The following is a 23163-nucleotide window of genomic DNA, read 5'->3' as shown; positions in this document are numbered from 1 at the left end:
GACAGGAAAACTATTATCTTGATAGGACTAACATTTAATGTATAAACCATTGTCGAGACTTAAAGAATGCACTGGAGCATTTTGTGTTATTACGACACTTTTTTGGGTGTTGCAAAGCCCTAGCAAACTAATGCTTTATTATCAAATGTGTTGGCTGGAACATTCAGTGGGAGTTGGAAATGAATTTGAGTGGGAATATGATTGAGTAGAATATCACATAAATGAATGATTACGTCTTTAAAATTCACTAAATAATATTTGGCTTCTTATGCATCTACTTTTGAATTCACACTTGAAGTATTACCCCCAGTTTGTTAATCGCACAAGAGCTATTTGATTTAAATAGCAGCAGCAGTAATAAAAAAGGACCTAGGAGCAGTTTTGCTCCATCACCGAGATACTAAAACAGGGAAAAATCACAGAGAGCAAGCTACAAATCCTCAGGTTATCCAATTAATACTTAAATGGTTTGATGTTCCTGCCATAGACACTTTCACAATCACAAAGAACACTCAACCCCTAAGCTTTTTTATTATTATTATTAATTTCTTGGCTCAAGGAATCAATGAATTACTTATCTCGGTAATGGAGTTTCCCAGAATAGGATTTTCCAAGGATAAGGTGTCTTAATCTGCCAAAACCTGCAAAGATTGTCACTCGTTGGTTTCAACTGGGGACAGATTAAATTGAGGCCCTTTCTTTCACTGCCTTCTGTTCCTTAAGATTAAAGCTTCTGTTGTGTCTCGGCATGACCAAGTCTGCTTGTCAGAACTATTTGTTCTGTACAGAATTTCTTTTTTTCTAAACAAAGGCTGTCAGCACCAGCAACAGTAAGAATCAATTTGCAGGACTGCAGCAGTTCTAGCAAACTTTTCACTTCCTGTGCAGAGACACCCTCACTCCCATTCTCACAGTAAGGTAGCAACTGCTCAAGCATTTCAGTGCCATGCAAACAGAATGTTACTGCCCCCTGTTGTACCAACATAAAACTGCAACTGTACATGGATAATATAACAGCTGTTTCTTTTAGCATTTTGCATCACACTAATGAAGGTATTTGCAGATTTGGATACTTAATTTGGATATAATCTTATACAAATACACATTTTGGTATGAAATTGATTCATATCGATTTTCAAGGAAAAAATGTTGGTGGGTCATGTGAGGGAACGTGAAGATGCTATGATGATGTTTCTGCCATCAGCACACATTTGAATATGATAGTGCATAGCATATCCATTATACTGTAGGACTTCAACGACTTGGGATCCTACAAGACCCGAATTGACAAAGTTTTAAGATCACCATCTAATAGAGTGAGCATTGACTGGCTGAATGGCCTCCTCTCATTTGTAAATGTGCTTAAAAGGTCTGAATTAGCTATACATTTAAAGTGTGAAAACAGGGGGGAAAAAATCTAGTTACTGAAAATTACTCGGTTCAGCGACTGACAACATCAAAATCAGACCCCATATGATCAGATTTTTTATTTGTGGGTTTCATAAACTGCTAGGCGTTGTTTGTTAGCAGTAGGCGTGATGAGTTTCCTAGTCAGTGGCGCTGAAAAGGTTAATGAATGTCTAATGCAGGTGGCTTCTTATCACCAAGTATGAAAAATGGTCCCAATTTTCTGCATTACCTGAGGTGCTGTTTTATTAGATTGCTTATTAATGTGTGTTTATAGGATGCAGCCCTAGTTACCTGCATTCTGCCCTTTCCAAGATATTCCAAACACAATTATAATTCTCTCCAACGTTACTTTTGCAAATATTGAGAAACAGGCAAGACCCTTCCCTTGCCATGTTAATAACATGAACTTCAGGTTTTCCAAACCTTCATTTTCATTAAACTGATAAAGCAGATAAAAAAGAGCATTGTGGTGTGAGCTGTCACACTGAAATGTCTGTCAACAGCCTGAATTTTGCTTTATTAAAAGTGCCTTATACCAGTTGCCAATATAGATGATATTCTGAAATATTAATTTAATGAAACAAATATGAAGCAAAAAATAGTAATACAACTGAGCTACACATTTTGTCGAGTATCCTTAAATTCTTATTGATCACACTATTTAATCCAAGCTAATTGGAATTCTTGTTTGTATTAATTTTGACACATCTTCTCACCACCTTTTCCAATAATAAGTACAGAACATAATTGGAAGAGACTTGGTTGTAGAGGAACGTAACTAAAAGCAAAAATTACTTTTCTGAAGGGAATAAAACTATTTAATGGTTTAAAACAACATGCTATTTTCATAAAATTATTTTATTTATTCATTTCGTTATATATTTTACAAATGTCTTATTAAATGCTGTTCACGTTGAGGTGTCCGTTGAGCTCAAAATGGACACTTGCAGAGCTGCCCTTAGTCCCACAGATCACTGTCATCTTCAGTAGAGCTGCTGGGTATAAAAAGGTGACTGGCTTGGTCATGGGATCTCAGAACGCACACTGACCTTCACTTCTCCTGAGCTGTTGTGGGGATTTCTGTAGCTTGGGAAGAAAAATCAGGGTCCTTAATTGCTTGTTGACTGTGAATAATTTGTTGATATGCAAACCTAAAACCATGCTCAATTTAATACACACAGGCATAGCTGTGGACAAGAATGGGTTAATGTATTTTGTGGATGCAACCATGATCCGCAAAGTGGACCAGAATGGAATCATCTCAACCCTTCTTGGATCCAACGACCTGACTGCTGTTCGGCCACTCAGCTGTGACTCCAGCATGGACGTGAGCCAGGTAGGAATTAGAGACTTTTACAGATTAACCTCTGGCTTCTGTTGCCTTTGCTGTGCTGCTATTTCCAGCCCCTGTGGAACGCAGTACTCCCTTACCAGATGTGTTGTAATCATATAAAAATGAAACACTGCATATTAGCCACGTTTATTATTGGTTTATAAGTAAGACTGTAAGCTTGCTGGATTTAACTGATGTTGCCACTTAGTTGTAACAAAGGAGTTTGCTAAACACACACAGAATAATTATGAGTGAAGGCTGTGTGTATATATATATAACAGATTAGAAGAAATTGATAAACAGAAAAACACAAATTATTATTATTATTATTATTATTATTATTATTATTATTATTATTACTTAATATTCATATTCTAGTGCCATGTAGTTTAATGTAGATGCTTTGGAATTGTGCAAGTTTGATTGGCAAAAAAAAACTGGTTATCTGTGTAAACTTTCACAGTACAGTGGCTCCCTGTTATTTAGAACAGATGTGCTGGGTCCCGTCCTCCAGAGTTCTGAAATGGCTCCTTATGCCTATGAATTTCACATTTCTGAAAATAAAACAGTGTTTTTTTATGCAGACCCGGGATCTTGTTTAATTTCTTTGCTTCATAGTCTTGCTTTTGAAACTTGAAAAGTGTCTAATGGAATAATTGAGTGTACTGCTTCCATCCCACCTCCATTGCTTTCATTGGAAAAAGCCAGTAGGGAGCAGAATCCAATTAAAGGACGGCTCCATCTAATCTTCTGTGTTGGAGTTAATTTGAAAAGTTTATAAGGCCTGTGCATTGGAAGTAAAGTGCATTGTGGGTCATTAGCACATGTATTAGATATACATATCCACTGTGTCCACTAACATAAATAATGAGCTATGATACTTGCCCCTTAGGACTTTGTATACTGACAAGCGTTTAAGTGTGTGTATTTTCTACTGTGTTGCATCAAATAAATGGACATGACAGGCTAAGATGGACATACAGGTGAAAGTCAGTTGTCCATTTTGTAGTGCTGCTGTGGGGTGGGGGGGACATTCACCATTGGCTTATTTTAGTTTACCAACATAAAAGCATAGAAAAGTGTAATAAAGCATAGTGAAAGCATGATAGATAATAGGTAAGCATTGTAAAGCCTAGAGAGGTATGGTAAAGCATATTAAAAAACATGGCAAACTATGGTAAATGCAAATTATAACCATGGGAAAATGCAAAATTACTGTGAAAAATACCATTGTAAACTTTAGAAAGGATAAATTGATGCCTTGAAACATTATTGTCGCTTCTTATTATCGGAACTGGGTTTATTTTTTTATTTTTTTTTAGAAAACTACTTGTACGCAGTTTATGAATTGTAACTTTTTTTTTGCATAACAGTGGCCTTCAGGAATGAATTAAATTAGTTGCTTTATGATTGAGAATATCAAATTATTGATATATTATTCATCCATTTTGTTCAGGGAAACTACTATACAGCCAATCAAGCTGCCTTGACTTTATTTGCATACCAATATAAGTTTTTCCTTTTGTTCTAGGTACGCTTAGAATGGCCCACAGATCTCGCCATCAACCCCATGGACAACTCTCTCTATGTCTTGGAGAACAATGTGATTTTACGCATAACGGAGAACCACCAGGTCAGCATCATTGCTGGGCGCCCCATGCACTGCCAGGTCCCTGGCATTGACTACTCCCTGAGCAAGCTGGCCATACACTCTGCTCTGGAGTCTGCCACTTCCATTGCCATGTCCCACACTGGGGTGCTGTACATCGCCGAAACAGACGAGAAGAAGATGAACCGCGTGCGTCAGGTCACCACCAACGGGGAGATCTCTCTGCTGGCCGGGGTTGCCTCTGACTGCGACTGCAAAAACGACATCAACTGTAACTGCTTTACCGGCGACGATGGCTACGCCACCGACGCCAGCTTGAATTCGCCTTCTTCCTTGGCGGTGTCACCGGACGGCACCCTCTACATTGCAGACCTGAGTAATATCCGGATCAGAGCGGTAAACAGCAATCGGCCAGTTCTGAACTCGGCGTACCAATACGAAGTGGCTTCACCGAGAGAACAGGAAATGTACATCTTTAATGAGGATGGGATCCACCTGCACACTCTGAGTCTAGTCACTGGCGAGCCACTGTATAATTTTACCTATAACCCAAACAATGATGTTACTGCAGTGGTGGATAACTGCAATAATACCTTAAAGGTTCGAAGGGATTCCACTGGTGTGCTGCGCCTCGTGCTTTTGCCAGACAGCCAGATTGTTACCTTAAGCGTTGGCACCAATGGCGGGCTGAAGTCTGTGTCACTTCAAAACCTGGAGCTAGCGTTGATGACCTACGAAGGCAACAGCGGGTTATTGGCCACTAAATCGGACGAAACTGGATGGACGACATTTTACGAGTAAGAAATGCTTGATCTTATTGCAAAAGCAGGTACGAGTAGCATGTCTGAAAGTATCTAATTGCTTCATCATTGGATTTATTTAGTTTGTTTATCCAGTCTATACCACTGAAATACAGCATTTACACATTTGTGAGCTGACACTTAAGTAATCCTGTAGCAAATAAGTCTGTCTGATATTCGATTAAGAAATTGAAATAAAGGGCTATTATGAGCAGGATTTATTTTTATACTTTGCTTAAGTGACCAAAGGAAATTGGTTGTTGGGGAAGTCTGAAGCAATTCCAATTTTATAGTCACTGTGCCTAAAGGCAAGAAATTGGAAGTGTATATATGAATAAATTATCTTTAAAATAGTATTGGAGTTCATTTTCTCATCAGTTCCGTTTACTTTGTGAATTAAAAAAGATTTTTATTTATTTAATTATTTATTTTTTAAATGAGAGTCGCGGCTATTTGTTCCTCACACAGAGCAGGACAGCCATCTTGTGGATTGTTTTGGAATGACACATGCCAAAGCTGTGTAGGACTTTATTTGCTATAGACCAAATAACAAATGACTGTTACCTGTGTCAGCAGATTTAAATGCAATTAAAAATCCACTAATGTCCACTACAGCTCCTCAGAGACAGGAATTAATCGCTTTGTATTGTGTTTTATCAATAGGCAGCACAAACTTAAATCAATTGTCAGTTTCAGAAAGATTGTTTTGGGTTGCCCCAGCACCATTGAGATTAACTGGAGTCTCTGGTTGTGGACTCCATTTATGAGCCTAAATGTTCATCCAGACTGTCAATATGACTGTATATAAGAGCACTAAGTGTTTCTTTTCTTGCGAGGTATGACAGCGAGGGCCGGTTGACCAATGTCACTTACCCGACTGGCGTGGTGACCAGCCTGCACCGTGAAATGGAGAAATCCATCAATATTGATATTGAGAACTCCAACAGGGACGACGATGTCACCGTTATCACAAACCTTTCTTCAGTGGAAGCGTCTTACACCGTGGTTCAAGGTAAACCAACAGGACACACAGTAGCCAACTTCATGGTGTATGTTGTATCTGCATTTGAACTGCTAAACCTTATTTTTTCCTTTATTTCCTAATGAAAAAATAGGTTTTAAATCTTAGCAGACACCCTTATCCAGGGCGACTTACAATTGTTACAAGATATCACATTGGTTTTACATACAAATACCCATTTATACAGTTGGGTTTTTACTGGAGCAATCTAGGTAAAGTACCTTGCTCAAGGGTACAGCAGCAGTATCCCCTACCTGGGATTGAACCCACGACCCTCTGGTCAGGAGTCCAGAGCCCTAACCACTACTCCACACTGCTGCCCGAGATCAAAACATAAGTATACCTAGATCAAACATATTCTGAATCTTAATCAAACTGTAATTAGTTAGTTTACCATGAAATTAGAAACCAGGGAAAGCATGAAATGATATTTCATTTCACTTTCATTCCTCAATGTTTGTAGCAGCTGTGCTCTTAATAGATTTATTTTAACTTCATTTATTTTAAATCTTTAGTCAGTTTAGAAAAAAAATACCCGGGCTGTATTTTATTCACTGAGGTATATTTATGTTCTCAATGTGTCTTCAGAATGTATCCTGTGATTTTATACCAGTACCATAGTAATAGTAAAATAGTAACATTCTTTGACAAACATTTGTCTAGCCCTCCTCAATGTCTTTAATGAAAGACCTTCGGCTTGTGTTCCCCAATGCCCCTTTGGTAACAAGATGCTTTTACTTCATTATTCCATATTTATTTGATTTTGCTAAAGAACAAAAGGTACAATATTATGTTGAAACTTCATTTTAAAAAGCTATCGTTTGTTAATGTTACTGGCCAAAAGCTTATTTCGCTGTATACAAAATGAAGAAGAGTTATTATATTAGTCCCCAAGCATTTTGGTTTTGTGACAGCAGAGTAAATTCAGAGTTCTATTGGAAATTATTTGAGCTTGGAGAATAAAATGTTTAAACATGTCTGGCAATATGAAAAAGGCTTTTTGACTACCTTTAATGCCACCAGTAACGGGATCTTGTTTGAACTTCCACAGAGTACCTCGGAGGAAGATGCTTATAAATCAGTATTTAACTTAAAAAATTGGGAAAAAACAGGAACATGTTATTTTCACATGAAATCTGACATTTGCCCAGAACAACATAGCAAGATATATACGCACACACACAATATGTTGCTTCACTAGGTTACATTGTGCAATACATCTTGGTTGTGAATGACTAACAATTGTCAGGAATATCATGTTATCCATTAAGTATATTTATTATTTGGTTTTATTAGTGAATTTAAAAGGCTGTTAATTAACAGCTAGTTTTAAGAAGTTGTGAAAAGACTTGTATGTCTCTCTTTTTTGTATATATGTGCGTCACACTTTTACATGTCAAGAGAAACATTTATTCGGATGTAATAGAACTTGATTGGGATATTCTTTAACACACGTTATTGAGATTCTGCATATGGGGATATAAGGAGGTGTATGTCCATCTTACAATATCTTAAATATTTACATATTTCAAGATATTTTACAAATTTGATGACACTTTATGAGGACATTCTTTTGTTCAAGTTATTGAGAGTATTGGAGTATGGTGATTTATAAAGGACCCTGTCTGCCTGTCTGTCTGTCTGTCTGCCTGTGTGTCTGTCTGTCTGTCTGTCACACTTACATTGTTACATGTACACGGGGGTTCATTTGTCGATCGCACCGGATCCCAGATCCGGTTCCTTTTTGGCTGACAGGTGAGAATGAAACAGTTTTCAAATGATGACTCGTATGAAAAAAGAAAACTATACACATACAATAAAAATAAAAAAATAAAACTCTTTCCTGTTCCATTCATTAAATGATAAAGGTGTACTGTAACAATGTATTTTAGGATGTCCATGAGTAAGAAAATTGCTTGCACCCCAAATGGTAAAACGGCAAGCGTTCTTAACAACAAGTGTCACCACTCCTATTCATCAGATTAGTCGCTATGTTAAAACATGGCTAGACAGAGGTGGGCAGGCAGCTCCCGACACCAACAATAAGGCATGAAACCCTCATCCACAAGCAGATGAGAACTTGAAGCATATACGGGAGCTACTGTAAATCAAGATCATTACATTCGGTCTAGAAACAAAAATCCTATCCCTCTCCTTAATTATATGATCCAGCACCTTTTTGTTTACAAATTAACCCCTGCATGTATGTGTGATGGATGTAGGTCATGATACTGATGACTGGTTAAGGTTATTTTTGTTACTAACATATGTGTTACTCTAATATCTTCATTTTTCCAGATCAAGTAAGAAACAGCTACCAGCTGTGTAACAATGGCACACTGCGGGTGATGTATGCGAATGGGATGGGTATCAGCTTCCACACTGAGCCTCATATTCTGGCTGGCACCGTGAGCCCGACCATAGGGCTGCGCAACATCACCCTGCCCATGGAGAACGGGCTGAACTCCATTGAGTGGCGCCTGAGGAAGGAGCAAATTAAAGGGAAGGTCACTGTGTTTGGGAGAAAACTCAGGGTAAGTACCAAGACAGTGTGGATTTCATAATGGACTCCATTGCAGTCCATCCTCTGTTATTTATTCTCCTATCACCACCCCCTAATTACTTATGCCTCGACCCAGCCAGCCCCAAATGCGTGCTGGCACCAGAGTGAAAACATAGGTGATTGCAGGGATTAATTTAGCAAGCCTACCCTCTCCCAACACACAATCACGCAGGTCCAATTAACTCTTCCAGCTGGCTGGGGATTTAATCTGCGGACCAGGCCTCATCACCCCTAAAATTAGTCACACAGTTGTATTGTGGCTACCCCCCAGGACTGATACAATATGCTGTTGAGAAACACCTCTAGTTAAAAAGTTTACCAAAATATGCTAAGTTTATTTAATATCATTAAACATGTTAATTAGTTGGCAAAGTGGGGGTGCAGATATTATTTTGGAATTATTTCAGAGACCTTCACGGACTACAGAAATCTCTCCTACTGTATGTATTGTCCATTTCAATTGACTATAATAGATGTATTTTTCTTTTCTTTTTTTCAAACAGGCACATGGAAGAAACTTGCTGTCCATCGACTTTGACCGAAACACCCGCACAGAGAAGATTTATGACGACCACCGCAAGTTCACCCTGAGGATTGTTTATGACCAGCAAGGCCGCCCGTCCTTATGGCTCCCCAGCAGTGGTCTCGCTCCCGTCAACGTGTCCTACTCCGCCAGCGGGCAGCTTGTGGGTCTGCAGCGAGGGGCAATGAGTGAGAGAACAGAGTATGACAGCCACGGCAGGATTGTGTCCCGCTCCTTCGTGGATGGCAAGATATGGAGCTACTCTTACCTGGAAAAGGTGAGCCTAGCAGGCATGAGCCTAGCCATGTACTGTAAAGGTAAAAGCAGAAACTAGTATACAAAAGTATACAAAGTGCCTTCATCAGTGATTTGAAGTGTATGTGGTAGTGTTCTTATATGAATTAGAAAGGCTGGCCCTCCATCTGAGAAATAATGTGTGTGTCACGAATCAATACTGGTACTTTATTAGTGAGAATTTCCCAATAGACATATGATAGTATGAGAAGAAGAAAAGATAATAAAAAAGATAGTTAGGAAAGGAAATTATGCTGGTTTCTGATAAGTCATAGGCATAAGACACATGTTGAACACTGGTATATATTGAATAGCCTACATTACATATGTCTGTGGAGCTGCTCCTGGACCATGTGTCACTAATTGACAACTCGAGTTCTCAACAAATCTTCGAGTGGCAATCGAATTGCTAGAGTAGACCAGTGCTCTGTTTTTATCAATTCAATTGACAGTGCACCAGATAATTTCCAAAGGTTTTTCTATGTTGACGTCTTTTCAAAATGATTTCAATTACTATAGCAGCTGCTGAAACATGTTTACAAACAGGCACGATCTTCAAATTGTTTCAAGTAATTGACAATGTTCCAGTGTGTGTGTGTGTGGCACATTTAGCAACAGCAATTTAGTTTACATTTTTTGTATCTCCGGCCTTACTACAGTTTTTTATTGTTAAACAGTCTGTTGCTGAGACTGATGACGGAAGTGTTAAGCAAACAGGTTGTTTATGTTATTTATTTATTCATTTATGTTTTAAGCTCGACAACACAGTTCTGAATATCTTTGTGTTGTTTCCTCTTGTACCGCATAAATAAGTCGGAGCCCACAAACAAGATTTAACTGTAAAAAAACAAAAAAAAACACATCAGTCAAATGTAGTGGAGCACTGATAAAATCAAAAGGTTTAGAGCCGAGGGGGCTCCCAAGTGGCGCATCTGGTAAAGGCGCTCTGCGTGGAGTGCAGGATGCACCCTATAGCCTGGACGTCGCCGGTTTGAGTCCAGGCTATTCCACGGCCCACCGTGGATTGGAGCTCCCATGGGGTGCCGCACAATTGGCCGAGCGCCGCCCGGTGGGGGGAGGGCTTAGGTCAGCCAAGGTGTCCTCGGCTCACCGCGCAACAGCGACCCCTGTATTCTGGCTGGGCGCCTGTGGGCTTGCCTGTAAGCTGCCCAGAGCTGTGTTGTCCTCCGACGCTGTAGCTCTGAGCTAGAAGCGGTCGGCTGACGGCACATGCTTCGGAGGACAGTGTGTGTTCCTCTTCGCCAATCCCAAGCCTAAAAATAATTGGCTATTCCAAATTGGGGAGAAAATGATAAAAAAAACAACTAAAATTCAATTTTAAAAAAAAATGTGTATGCAGGTTTGAATTTGCCTTCCAACCCATGCAATGCAAACTGGCTTTACTGAAACTGTGATGGTTAGGCTTGTTCCTTTTTTGATGTTTATATTTCAGGGGCTCACAAAATACCATTAGAAATCACTCACCTTTTAGAGTATGTATTTGACTGGGGTTCTTCATTGGAACACTATGAAACCTGTTAATTATACAACAAGTTTCAGTACTTTAAGCTTATGGGTCATTCTGACCAGCTGAGTTGACGAGTAGCAGTGATCCAAGTATTCAAACTTAACAATAAAAAAGTGTCTGGTATGATTCATAACCGTTAATTTGCTGTGGTTTTCCTTAGCTTGGAAATATACACACCAACAGCATTTGGTCTGCTGCTGGTCAGAAGCAAATACATGAAAATGATTCAAAGCAAAGCTCCTGCAGCCTGTTGCACAATTACCGGTTTCATGATGTTTTAGTTGAGTTGAGTTGATTTGTTACTGTATTACGTAAGCCTCTAAAAAACCAATGTAGAAAAGGAGTAAATGAGATGACTTATTTTGGAAGAACTGATTCTGATTTTGCATGTTTTTTTCTTTTTTTCTGCTTGCAGTCCATGGTGCTACTTCTGCAGAGCCAGCGGCAGTACATCTTTGAGTTTGATGCCTCGACCCGGGTCACTGCTGTCACCATGCCCAGTGTGGCTCGGCACACCATGTCCACTCACACCTCCATCGGCTACATCAGAAACATCTACAACCCCCCGGAAAGCAATGCCTCCGTCATTCATGACTTTAGCGAGGACAGCAGACTCCTAGACACATTGTTCTTGGGAACTGGACGCAAGGTGTTTTACAAGTACGGCAAGCTGTCCAAACTGTCCGAAGTCTTGTACGACAGCACTGTGGTCACCTTTGGCTACGATGAAACCACCGGAGTCCTTAAAATGGTCAACCTGCAGAGTGGTGGCTTCTCCTGCACCATCCGTTACAGGAAAATTGGTCCTTTGATAGACAAGCAGATCTATAGGTTTTCAGAGGAAGGCATGGTGAATGCAAGGTTTGACTACACCTACCATGATAACAGCTTCCGCATCGCCAGCATGAAGCCAGTTATCAGTGAGACCCCTCTCCCAGTTGACCTTTACCGCTACGATGAGATTTCTGGCAAGGTGGAACATTTTGGTAAGTTTGGAGTCATCTACTACGACATCAATCAGATCATCACTACCGCAGTCATGACGCTCAGCAAACACTTCGACACCCATGGGCGCATCAAAGAAGTCCAGTACGAGATATTCCGTTCGCTGATGTATTGGATGACTGTTCAGTATGACAGCATGGGAAGGGTAACTAAAAGAGAGCTCAAACTTGGCCCATACGCCAACACAACAAAATACACATATGAGTATGATGGAGATGGACAACTTAATGCCGTCAAAGTAAATGACTGGCCAACATGGCGCTACAGTTACGACCTGAACGGGAACCTGCATCTCCTGAACCCTGGCAACAGTGCCCGATTGATGCCCCTTCGCTATGACCTGAGGGACCGGATCACACGTTTGGGAGATGTTCAGTACAAGCTGGATGAAGACGGTGTCCTGTGTCAACGTGGGTCGGATATATTTGAGTACAACTCCAAAGGTCTGCTGGTCAGGGCCTACAGCAAAAGCAGTGGCTGGAACGTCCAGTATCACTACGATGGACTAGCAAGGAGGGTCTCCAGCAAGAACAACCTGGGCCAACACATTCAGTTTTTCTATGCCGATCTCAACAACCCAGCCAGGGTGACCCACGTTTACAACCACTCCAGCTCAGAAATTACCTCCCTGTACTATGATCTGCAAGGCCACCTGTTTGCAATGGAGATCAGCAGCGGGGAGGAGTATTACATTGCCTCAGACAATACTGGAACTCCGCTGGCTGTCTTCAGCAGCAACGGGCTAATGATCAAGTTGCTGCAGTACACGGCCTACGGGGAGATATATCACGACTCCAACCTGGATTTCCAGCTCGTCGTGGGCTTCCACGGAGGCCTGTACGACCCCCTCACCAAGCTAGTTCACTTCATGCAGAGAGATTATGATGTCCTGGCTGGCCGATGGACGGCTCCGGATTACGGCATGTGGCAGAAGATTGGCAAAGAACCGGCTCCATTCAATTTGTACATGTTTAAAAACAACAACCCACTCAGCGACACTTTGGACTTGAAGAATTATGTCACAGGTAAGACATCTTTATTTTTATTTTAATGATTGAAACTACTCTTCACTCCTTAGAGTTAACACAAAATTAACAAATAACTCTTACACTGTTTACTGCATTAAAAAAAGAAAACATTGTCTAGTACAAAATGCTGTTCTTAAAATCCAATAAGGCATATTGAAAGGAAATTACATTTTACTGTGTTGAATAGCTCTTTGGAACTGGCACCCATGGTATTTCATACCGCACTTAACGCTTCACAGATTTCGAGAACAAATTTTCAAATTGTGATCAAAATTCTTTATGACATTCTTTTCCATAAGTTATTAAGAGTAATTCTTGGCATCGTTCTACTCTCGACCAAACTTGATGAGATGACATCTTCAGAAATCTTTATCATTTCAGTAATGTTATGTTATATATTCAAACCACTACCAAACTTGACCTTTTACAGCTCACTAAATATTGATTATGCTTGAAAAAAGGAACAGAACTAATTGTCTATTATGGTATGTTAATGTCTTCACAGATGTGAAAAGCTGGCTGGTGATGTTTGGATTCCAACTAAGCAATATCATCCCTGGCTTCCCGAAGCATAGAATATATTTTGTGGAACCTTCGTACGAGCTCTTAGTGAGCCAAGACTGTGAAAATGGACAGGTATGTGCCTTTTGAATTTATTATGAACAAAGCAGAATTATCAATACTCATCCAAGCAGTTTAAAGCTGGCAGTTGACAGATATGTGCTTGTAAACTATATTCTGGATGGGTAACTGTATAAAGAAACTTACATTTTAAAATAACCCATTAGGCTAAAGAGGGGCTTTTAGTTCCGGTACATTAATAGAGCATTAGCACATCAGAAAATGAATAGGTTGTCAATGCATTTATTGGCAGTCCAATACTCCTATTAATATAATAAAGTATGTACACCATTTAAAGCATTTGACTAAATTAAAATAATTTATTTTCCATCAAGGAACCGCCCCCTTTAGAAGTTTGTTGCAGTTGCTCACTGTTTGGGTTGCATCCACTGTTTGGGTTTGTGTGCTTATTAAAATACTTCATTCAGCTGTCACAAACCCAGCAGGCAGCAGCCAATGGCCTTGACTTCTGTTGCAATCTAGCATAAATACACATGATCTTGGTTCATTCCAGCTCAATTGGACCAAATTCTGAGGTGTTTCTTTTATTTGTGGTTGATGATACATAAACCAGGCTGATTAACACATGCCACACATGGTTGGAACATACCTCATAGGAGGCTGTGTGGTCCAGTGGTTAAAGACAAGGGCTTGTAACCAGGAGGTCCCCGGTTCAAATCCCACCTCAGCCACTGACTCATTGTGTGACCCTAAGCAAGTCACTTAACCTCCTAAGGGTGAGACGTAGTTGTAAGTGACTCTGCAGCTGATTCATAGTTCACACACCCTAGTTTCTGTAAGTCGCCTTGGATAAAGGCGTCTGCTAAATAAACAAATAATAATCAATATTTTGACCTCTCCATGTGGGGGATGACCAAGATAAATATGTTTAGTATCACGTTAAAGCATTATTTTTTTAAGGTATTTCCAACAAAAAAAACAAGGTATAGATACAAGTCTTTGACAAAAAGAGGTTGTCCAGCCACCCCTTAGTTGAATTGAGCTGGAATGACCATGTTACCTTTCAGGAACCTACTAAAGCTTGATATTAGTATGAGTCTATATGGCTGAATGTTTTAACTTCAAGTGTCTCAAAATGAAGGCCAAGTCCAAAGTTTGTTCACACCCCTACATGCACTACATTTCAAATTGTAAAGATTTGTTCTGCTTCATTCTAGCTGATCACCGGTGTCCAACAAGCAGCAGAGAGGCACAACCAAGCATTCATGGCTCTTGAAGGAAGATTACTGAACAAAGACAAACGGGTCGGAAAAAGGGACACACCAGGCCGCTGGTTCGGAACCAATAAGCCAATTATTGGAAAAGGCATCATGTTTGCGATCAAAAACGAAAGAATTGCAACCGGCGTCACCATCATAGCGAGCGAGGACAGCAGGAAGATAGCTGCGGTTCTCAACAATGCTTATTATTTGGAAGGGACTCACTACACCATAGAAGGGAGGGACAGCCACTACTTTGTGAAACTTGGGTCTCCTGACAGCGACCTCATTACACTGGGGATGAGCAGCGGCCGCAAAGTGCTGGAGAGCGGCATCAACATCACTGTCACCCAGCAAACGCTTCTGGTCGGAGGGAGGACTCGTAGATTTGCAAATATCGAGTTTCAGTATGCCACTTTGTCAATGAACATCCGTTATGGATTGACGATGGACACTTTGGATGAAGAGAGGAACAGAGTGTTGGATCAGGCTAGGTTGAGAGCTTTGGCTACAGCTTGGTATAAGGAGCAGCAGAACGCCCGAGACAGCAAAGAGGGCAGCAGGTTATGGACTGACGGAGAAAAGCAACAGCTCTTGAATACCGGGAGAGTCCAGGGATATGATGGCTACTACGTACTGCCAATAGAGCAGTATCCGGAATTGGCTGACAGTAGCAGTAATATCCAGTTCCTCCGACAAAATGAAATGGGCAAAAGGTAACAAACTAGACTGCTTTGACCTACCGACGCACGACCTGCAACAGTAATTGAAAACTTTGGAATCTGTCTCCTCTCCTAAGGAGATGAAAATATTGAAGGGGGTACTCAATAGACTGAAATAAAATTTTAAAAAATGACTCTAATGTATAGACTTGTATGCCACACTTTTGGCACAAAGGACTTTCTTTAAAAAAAAAGAAAAAAAGAAAAAGAAACATTCAGAGCTAAAAAAAGAAATTGTTGCAAAAAGTACCCCTTTTTATAAATGTACCCCAGATTTTGGGGGTTTTCTGAAGAAAATATGACAGCTTCAGAGAATGTTCAAGTGAAATTATTATTTTGCAAAATGGATTTAAAGATGTCTGCTTTTAATGGAATGGGGTAAATGTCTTGAGTTAAATATGACTTGTCAAGTTGATTGTGCTTATAGTTAAAAACTAAATTGGCAAAGAACCTGGAAGGTTCTTAAGAACTCATAACACACAGCCACACACACAAACACCGTCTCAGGCCTTTAAGTCATATAAAGACTTTAAACTGCTGATTAAGGAAAATGACAAGAGCGGACTCTGAATTCCAAAAAACGGTGGCTATAATTACAGTAAATAATGTCATACATTGTCTTTTTTTAAAACTACATTATGTCAGATAACACATTTGTTCAGGGTGTAATTTACTTAGATTAAGTAGTTTTGTAAGTATCAGTTTCAGTAGATTTGTGGACAATGTATCACACTGTTAAAAGTGGTCACCAATGTACACAAACAAAAAAAACAGTCACAGCTAAAAATAAAATCAAAAACGTATTTATTTGTTAATCTCTATGACAATCATGCAGCAGTCACCAGAAAAAAAAAACGAAAAAAAAAAAAAAACTTTGGTGCAAAGACATTTTTTTTTCTTTTGTAATATATGTAAGAATTGTTCATTAAGGTTTTTATATTAATTTTAATTTGCTGCTCAGCAAATTATAGTCGCAGAATAAAAAATAATAATTTATGTAAAGTGTTTTAAAAATTGTTTATACTTATAAAAATAAAGTCTTTAAAACTGTGAACATTTGTTTTGAAAATGAATATGTATGTACAGTATATAGTGCTGCCCCTATGCAGGACAGTAAAATATTGTTGAAACAAATGCTATTGAGTTTTATATTTCTAAGAAAACATAAAAGTGGGTTGAATGCTGTTGCAGTGATGTAACCATTACATGAAAAAAAAGAAACAATCTCGATTATAACAAAGGCAGTCTTCTGACACACAGAAGTAAGGTTAGACACTAGCATTAGCCCCTCGGGTTAGAGTTTCAGAACTGCCCTCATTTACAACCTAAATAATGTGTGACCTTCTCATATTGAAAACATGAATGAGAAGAATAGCAATCACGTGATTTGAATTTGCATTAATTAGGCAGTGTCGATATTAGTTATATTGTTTAAATGGACACTTTCAAAGCTTCTATAGCACTTAGCGTACTATTAGCTGTCAAAAAGGTATTGTTTCACAAAACATTTCAAAACGATGCAGTTTTACATCAACTTGTCTAAATAATTAAAACAAGGTTGAGCCCCACACTGTTTATTGTTTATTTGTAAGTGTTCCCCATTTCCTAATAGGTTTGAAAAGACTGCAAGGGCCATCAGTAAGTAGTCTTTGGTACAAGCAAGTACAGTCAAAGTTTAAACACGACACACATTTAATGAGCACAAACATACTTAAGCTGTGTCTTTGAGTTCATCTCTTTTTTACCTCTCTTTTTTTAAATGTTTTTTGCTGCTATTCAGTCAGCCGTTTGGTTTTAGTAAGCTAAACGTGTTTTATGTTTCCCTTTTACCTTGTTCCCTGTTTCCCTGTATTTTTGTCCGGTTCTTTAAGAACTCACTTAAGCTAGATTTACCAGACTACTACTGTGAAGTTCTCTGTGATAGTAGTCTGTTGTGACTGGAGTTTGAGCAATCAGGCATTTGCAAATTGTGCTGTGATTACACTTCTCACAGGAAGGTTAATGCAGTAACACTTGTGTCTGCAGGTCATTTATCTGCAACAAGATCTGTTCAGGCAGCTATAGGGGGTGGTGGCATTTATTTTAAGCCGAGGACCAACTGAAGAGACCTGACTGCTCAAATTTCCATCACTTGATCTGACAACATAGAGTACCTAAATGAGGGTATTTCTGAGGAACCTTGTCCAATTGTACAGATGACTGTACAGCTGCAGTCCACCTAAACATGCTTTATATATGATGTTTTGTAATTGCTTGATGAATACACTATCTGAAGACCAGTTCACAACTAGACTACATTCAGACATGCAGCCAAACAGAAACTAAACTGTACAGAGACCAGTCTGAGCAAGCATGACATCATGACATCTCTGAAAAGACGTTTGATTCAAAACATGTACAAAACATGAACTTTACACTTGGTGTAAAGTGTATTTTGTGTTAAAGTATTCTGTATTCCCGTTCATTAGTAAACGTTTGCTTGAAAAAGCAGTCATCCGTGCTGTTGAAGGATCACCAGTATTGCATTGCTGTATGTAAATAAAAAAAAAAAACTGTTACATACTTCCATTGTCAAGTGTTTAAATTGCCAATATTATCATTTTTCTTTTATTACACATTAATGTATTATATTAACATTACGAACACACATCACTGGGGATTCCACAGGCAAACAAACTGTTTGTCTTATGACATGTAACTCATTTTTATGCTTGTTCGCAGTTAAGACAAGGACATAATAAAGAATTGTACAGTAAAATACATCATTTTTACATGTGGATTTTTTATTTGAGTATTATTGCTCTAACCCAGTTAATATAATTATCTGTATAATAAAAATAGATGACAGTAACAATGGCAAGGTTTCCATGCAGTTTAGAAAGTCCAAATTCTCTCTCCATTGTCGTGAGAATGTCACGTAGTGCACACACATCAGGCACATTCCTCACACTAAGTGCGTGGCCAAACCATAGAACGCCTCAAAAGGATGGGTAAATCGCCTTCTCACACCAAAAAGCCTTGCACATTGACCAGAAACTGAGTTTATTTTTCATGAAAACATCTCCAAAAGCTGTACCTTATGCTCACGAGACTTCAGCAGTGAAAATCCCATTTGTGACCTAATGTCACGCAACTTTGTACAATAACTAAAAGCCATGAGATGTGTTAGAAGTAGCCCTGACAAGCTCTTTGACCAAACAGGAAAAAATAAGCACACAGTAAGGGGTTTAGGGACCTCTTCATTCTTTTTTTTTTTTTTATGTGACAAATTATTGCCATAATGTTCTTTATAGTTTAGCTGTTTTATAAGCAAGGTTATAAAAAAAACTGAAGCCATAACAAATTTCAAAAATGGGGTATTATGTTAGAGTAAGTAGACCAATTTTTCTTCTTTTTACAGCCCCTTTTCATGTTTGCAACTATTCTGAGTTTTTCTTACTGCAGTGGCTCAAAAACATTTTTTAAATTTTTTTTTGTAAGTGTGAGCAAGGTGTTCTGACAATTGAGCTGCTCTTCTGTTAGTTATCTGCCATAGACATATGTTTAAATGTAAAAAAGGCTTACTCTTTAAAGTAACATAGGCTAGTGATGCAAAGGATTATGGGGGACCCTGGCTCACAGTCTGTCCTGTTTTTTCTTCTTTCAAAAAGGAGCAGTCGTGTTCTGTGTCATTGGCATTTGCATTTAAAGTTTGTCTTGAGAAAAACGATTAGATGCATGTACATTTGTTTACATGTAAATATTTGTTTGTAAAGCAGTGGGTCAAAAAAGGACCTGCCATAACACTGTCAGTAGGGTTTCAGGCCATGGTGGGCAGCTGGGGTGCACTCATTTGATGCAGAGTCTTCAAGGTGTTTTATTTGTTATAAATTATGAATATCTTAAGAAAGTGTTCTTTCCTCAAGACATTGGAGTGGAGCATTTAACGATAATGCAAGAGACAACCCATTCGCTCTCAAGTAAGTACTACATATTGCAGGTGTTTCATGTGTGTGGTATTAAAAAAAATATGGAACATTGCTTCTACTTATTTGAGTGTCTACTCCTTTTAGGTGATCTATATTATTAACATTACTTTAGCTGCATTGTTCCATTTGGGATGTAAAGTCACTGGGATATTTCTTTTCTTGACTCATGGATTTTGGTTTGACGCTCCGAATCACCTTTTCAGAGTCACATCCCGTTAATGGCAATGAACAGAATGACTCATGTCACTTGCTGTCTCCTACAAAACATGAACTTAATAATGATGGACAATTCTGTATCATCATCTACTGTATATCTCACCATGGCTGATAACCTAATACAGAACTTTGGTCTTTGTTTGGAGGTCTGCCACAGAAAAAAAGTCACCTTGGGCTACGTTTACATTGGTACAGCAGACAGCTGGTGCCATTAGATATCTTGATTATTATTATTATTTATTTCTTAGCAGACGCCCTTATCCAGGGCAACTTACAATTGTTACAAGATATCACATTATACATTATTTCACATTATACAGATATCACATTATTTTATATACAATTACTCATTTATACAGTTGGGTTTTTACTGGAGCAATCTAGGTAAAGTACCTTGCTCAAGGGTACAACAGCAGTGTCCCCCACTGGGGATTGAACCCACAACCCTCCGATCAAGAGTCCAGAGCCCTAACCACTACTCCACACTGCTGCCCCTGCCTCTTGATGCAATTGACTTTTTTTTTTTAACTTTATTTTACCAAGATGTCACTTGAGATTATCAAATTTATCTTACTACTAACCTAACCTAACAAAGAAATGACAAGTAACAATAACTGCTATATTGATTATTGTCACATATGACGCATGCATCACCAAGGTTGTCCTGGAAGAAAACTTGCTTCCTTCTGCTCTGACAATGTTCCCCAACTCTGAGGATTGGTTTTTCCAGCAGGACAATGCTCCATGCCACACAGCCAGGTCAATCAAGGTGTGGATGGAGGAACACCAGATCAAGACCCTGTCATGGCCAGCCCAATCTCCAGACCTGAACCCCATTGAAAACCTCTGGAATGTGATCAAGAGGAAGATGGATGGTCACAAGCCATCAAACAAAGCCGAACTGCTTGAATTTTTGCGCCAGGAGTGGCATAAAGTCACCCAACATCAATGTGAAAGACTGGTGGAGAGCATGCCAAGACGCATGAAAGCTGTGCTTGAAAATCAGGGTTATTCCACCAAATATTGATTTCTGAACTCTTCCTAAGTTAAAACATTAGTATTGTGTTGTTTAAAAATGAATATGAACTTATTTTCTTTGCATTATTCGAGGTCTGACAACACTGCATCTTTTTTGTTATTTTGACCAGTTGTCATTTTCTGCAAATAAATGCTCTAAATGACAATATTTTTATTTGGAATTTGGGAGAAATGTTGTCAGTAGTTTATAGAATAAAACAAAAATGTTCATTTTACCCAAACACATACCTATAAATAGTAAAACCAGAAAAACTGATAATTTTGCAGTGGTCTCTTAATTTTTTCCAGAGCTGTGTATATATATATATATATATATATATATTGTGAAGGGTTTTAGTCCTTCGGGTTCTTTTTCCGCACTTTAAATGACCCAGCCACACACAAAACTTGATTTTTAACAGCGCTGTTGCGCTAATTTTTTAATAGTCACAAAACCAAAATAAACACAATACAAAACAAACATCTAGCTCTGTACGAGCACTAACTACACCTCAGGAACACCCTGACTACCAGTGGGACAGCTAGGCTGTTTCCCCACTACACAATAAACACCACACAGGTTTCATACAACGTACTTTTACCTTACGACTGCTGGGAAGCAGAGTACCTCTTCCTGCCTCCTTCTACTCAGCAGCCTAGAACAGACTGGCTGCTCTCTTTAAATACCCTGCACCTGGCTCTAATTTACAATGATCACCAGGTGCAGGGGATAATTAAATAATAAAACAAAACAATTACATCAACCAATGTGCATTTGCACATGTTTTCTGCAGGGAGTATTTTAACCCCCTCCCTGCTGTGTTACAATATATATATATATATATATATATATATATATATATATATATATATATATATATATATATATATATATATATTTCCCAGTATACTGCAGTAACAGGGCCTAAGCAACTGATGTTAAATTGGTCATAATATTGGTAGACGAGTTTAAAAGAGATTTTAGTAGACTGCAGCGACCACCTATAACACACTGGATAAACAAGGATTACACTATGTAACACAATTTTTGTTCCTGGGTAGTAAGTGTTATTTCCTAATTGCTTATGCTTCAAAAGTATAGAAAATGGCTATTATTCCCCACAAACTTTGCTTTTGTGACCAGGACAGTGATATTTTGAAATTTACCTATTTCCAATGAGAAAACGGGCGAATTTGTGTCTTTTCGTTCACAAAGTCAGAAAAAAACAACATATGAATCTAAATTAACATGTATTTATACTAAAGTAATACAAAAAAGATTTAGAAGTGAGTAGTTTTTCGAGATTTACGATTATACTGTAAATCACTTTCACGAATCAGCCCCCAAATGTAGTCTCCCATCATGTTCTCATTATACTGTCCTTGGTAGCGGCCATCAAAGTCCAGTATATCCTGGTGGAAGCGCTCGCCTTGCTCCTCCGAGTACGCTCCCATGTTCTCCTTGAATTTATCAAGATGAGCATCAAGGATATGGACTTTGAGGGACATCCTACAGCCCATTGTGCCGTAGTTCTTCACCAGAGTCTCAACCAGCTCCACATAGTTTTCGGCCTTGTGATTGCCCAGGAAGCCCCGAACCACTGCGACAAAGCTGTTCCAAGCCGCTTTCTCCTTACTAGTGAGCTTCTTGGGGAATTCATTGCACTCCAGGATCTTCTTTATCTGTGGTCCGACGAAGACACCGGCTTTGACCTTTGCCTCAGACAGCTTAGGGAAGAAGTCTTGAAGGTACTTGAAGGCTGCCGACTCCTTATCTAGAGCTCTGACAAATTGTTTCATAAGGCCCAATTTGATGTGCAGTGGTGGCATCAGCACCTTCCGGGGGTCCACCAGTGGCTCCCACTTGACGTTGTTCCTCCCCACAGAGAACTCGGTCCGCTGTGGCCAGTCCCGCCTGTGGTAGTGCACCTTGGTGTCCCTGCTGTCCCAAAGGCAAAGATAGCAGGGAAACTTGGTAAAACTGCCTTGGAGACCCATCAGGAATGCCATCATTTTGAAGTCTCCTATGACCTTGATGCCATCTCAGAAAAATGCAGATATGTATCCACTTAGGCAGCTGGAACTAAACTGAACTGGTGGGCTTAAGGCCCCTGTATTTATACTACTATTTATATTACTGGAAAGTTCTAGAAGTTACTCCAAGTTTACTCAGCACTGAATCTATCTGGAATGTTCTGGAAAATAGGTAAATGTCAAAATATCACTGTCCTGGTCACAAAAGCAGTGTCTGTGGGGAATAATAGCCATTTAATATACTTTGGAGG

At 39.1% G+C, this 23163-nt stretch overlaps 1 protein-coding gene across 3 annotated transcripts in view; it reads left to right on the top strand.

Annotated features, from left to right (window-relative positions):
- LOC117431500 (teneurin-2) overlaps window positions 1-15889 on the top strand; it is a 414128-nt gene extending 398239 nt beyond the window's left edge. For all 3 annotated transcript variants that reach the window (XM_058996098.1, XM_058996097.1, XM_058996099.1), the window contains 8 exons: window positions 2592-2746; window positions 4275-5149; window positions 5989-6164; window positions 8472-8707; window positions 9240-9536; window positions 11497-13111; window positions 13620-13750; window positions 14914-15889. In XM_058996098.1, coding sequence (XP_058852081.1) covers window positions 2592-2746; window positions 4275-5149; window positions 5989-6164; window positions 8472-8707; window positions 9240-9536; window positions 11497-13111; window positions 13620-13750; window positions 14914-15675 — 4247 coding nt within the window. In that variant the 3' untranslated portion in view covers window positions 15676-15889. The remainder of the gene's footprint in view (window positions 1-2591; window positions 2747-4274; window positions 5150-5988; window positions 6165-8471; window positions 8708-9239; window positions 9537-11496; window positions 13112-13619; window positions 13751-14913) is intronic.
- The last annotated feature ends 7274 nt before the right edge of the window (window positions 15890-23163 follow it).

The sequence above is a fragment of the Acipenser ruthenus genome, chromosome 22 (genome assembly GCF_902713425.1).
Source record: "Acipenser ruthenus chromosome 22, fAciRut3.2 maternal haplotype, whole genome shotgun sequence".
Classification (NCBI taxonomy): domain Eukaryota; kingdom Metazoa; phylum Chordata; class Actinopteri; order Acipenseriformes; family Acipenseridae; genus Acipenser; species Acipenser ruthenus.
The sequence above is the reverse complement of the archived record's forward strand: the minus strand, read 5'-3'. Positions and strand labels throughout refer to the sequence as shown.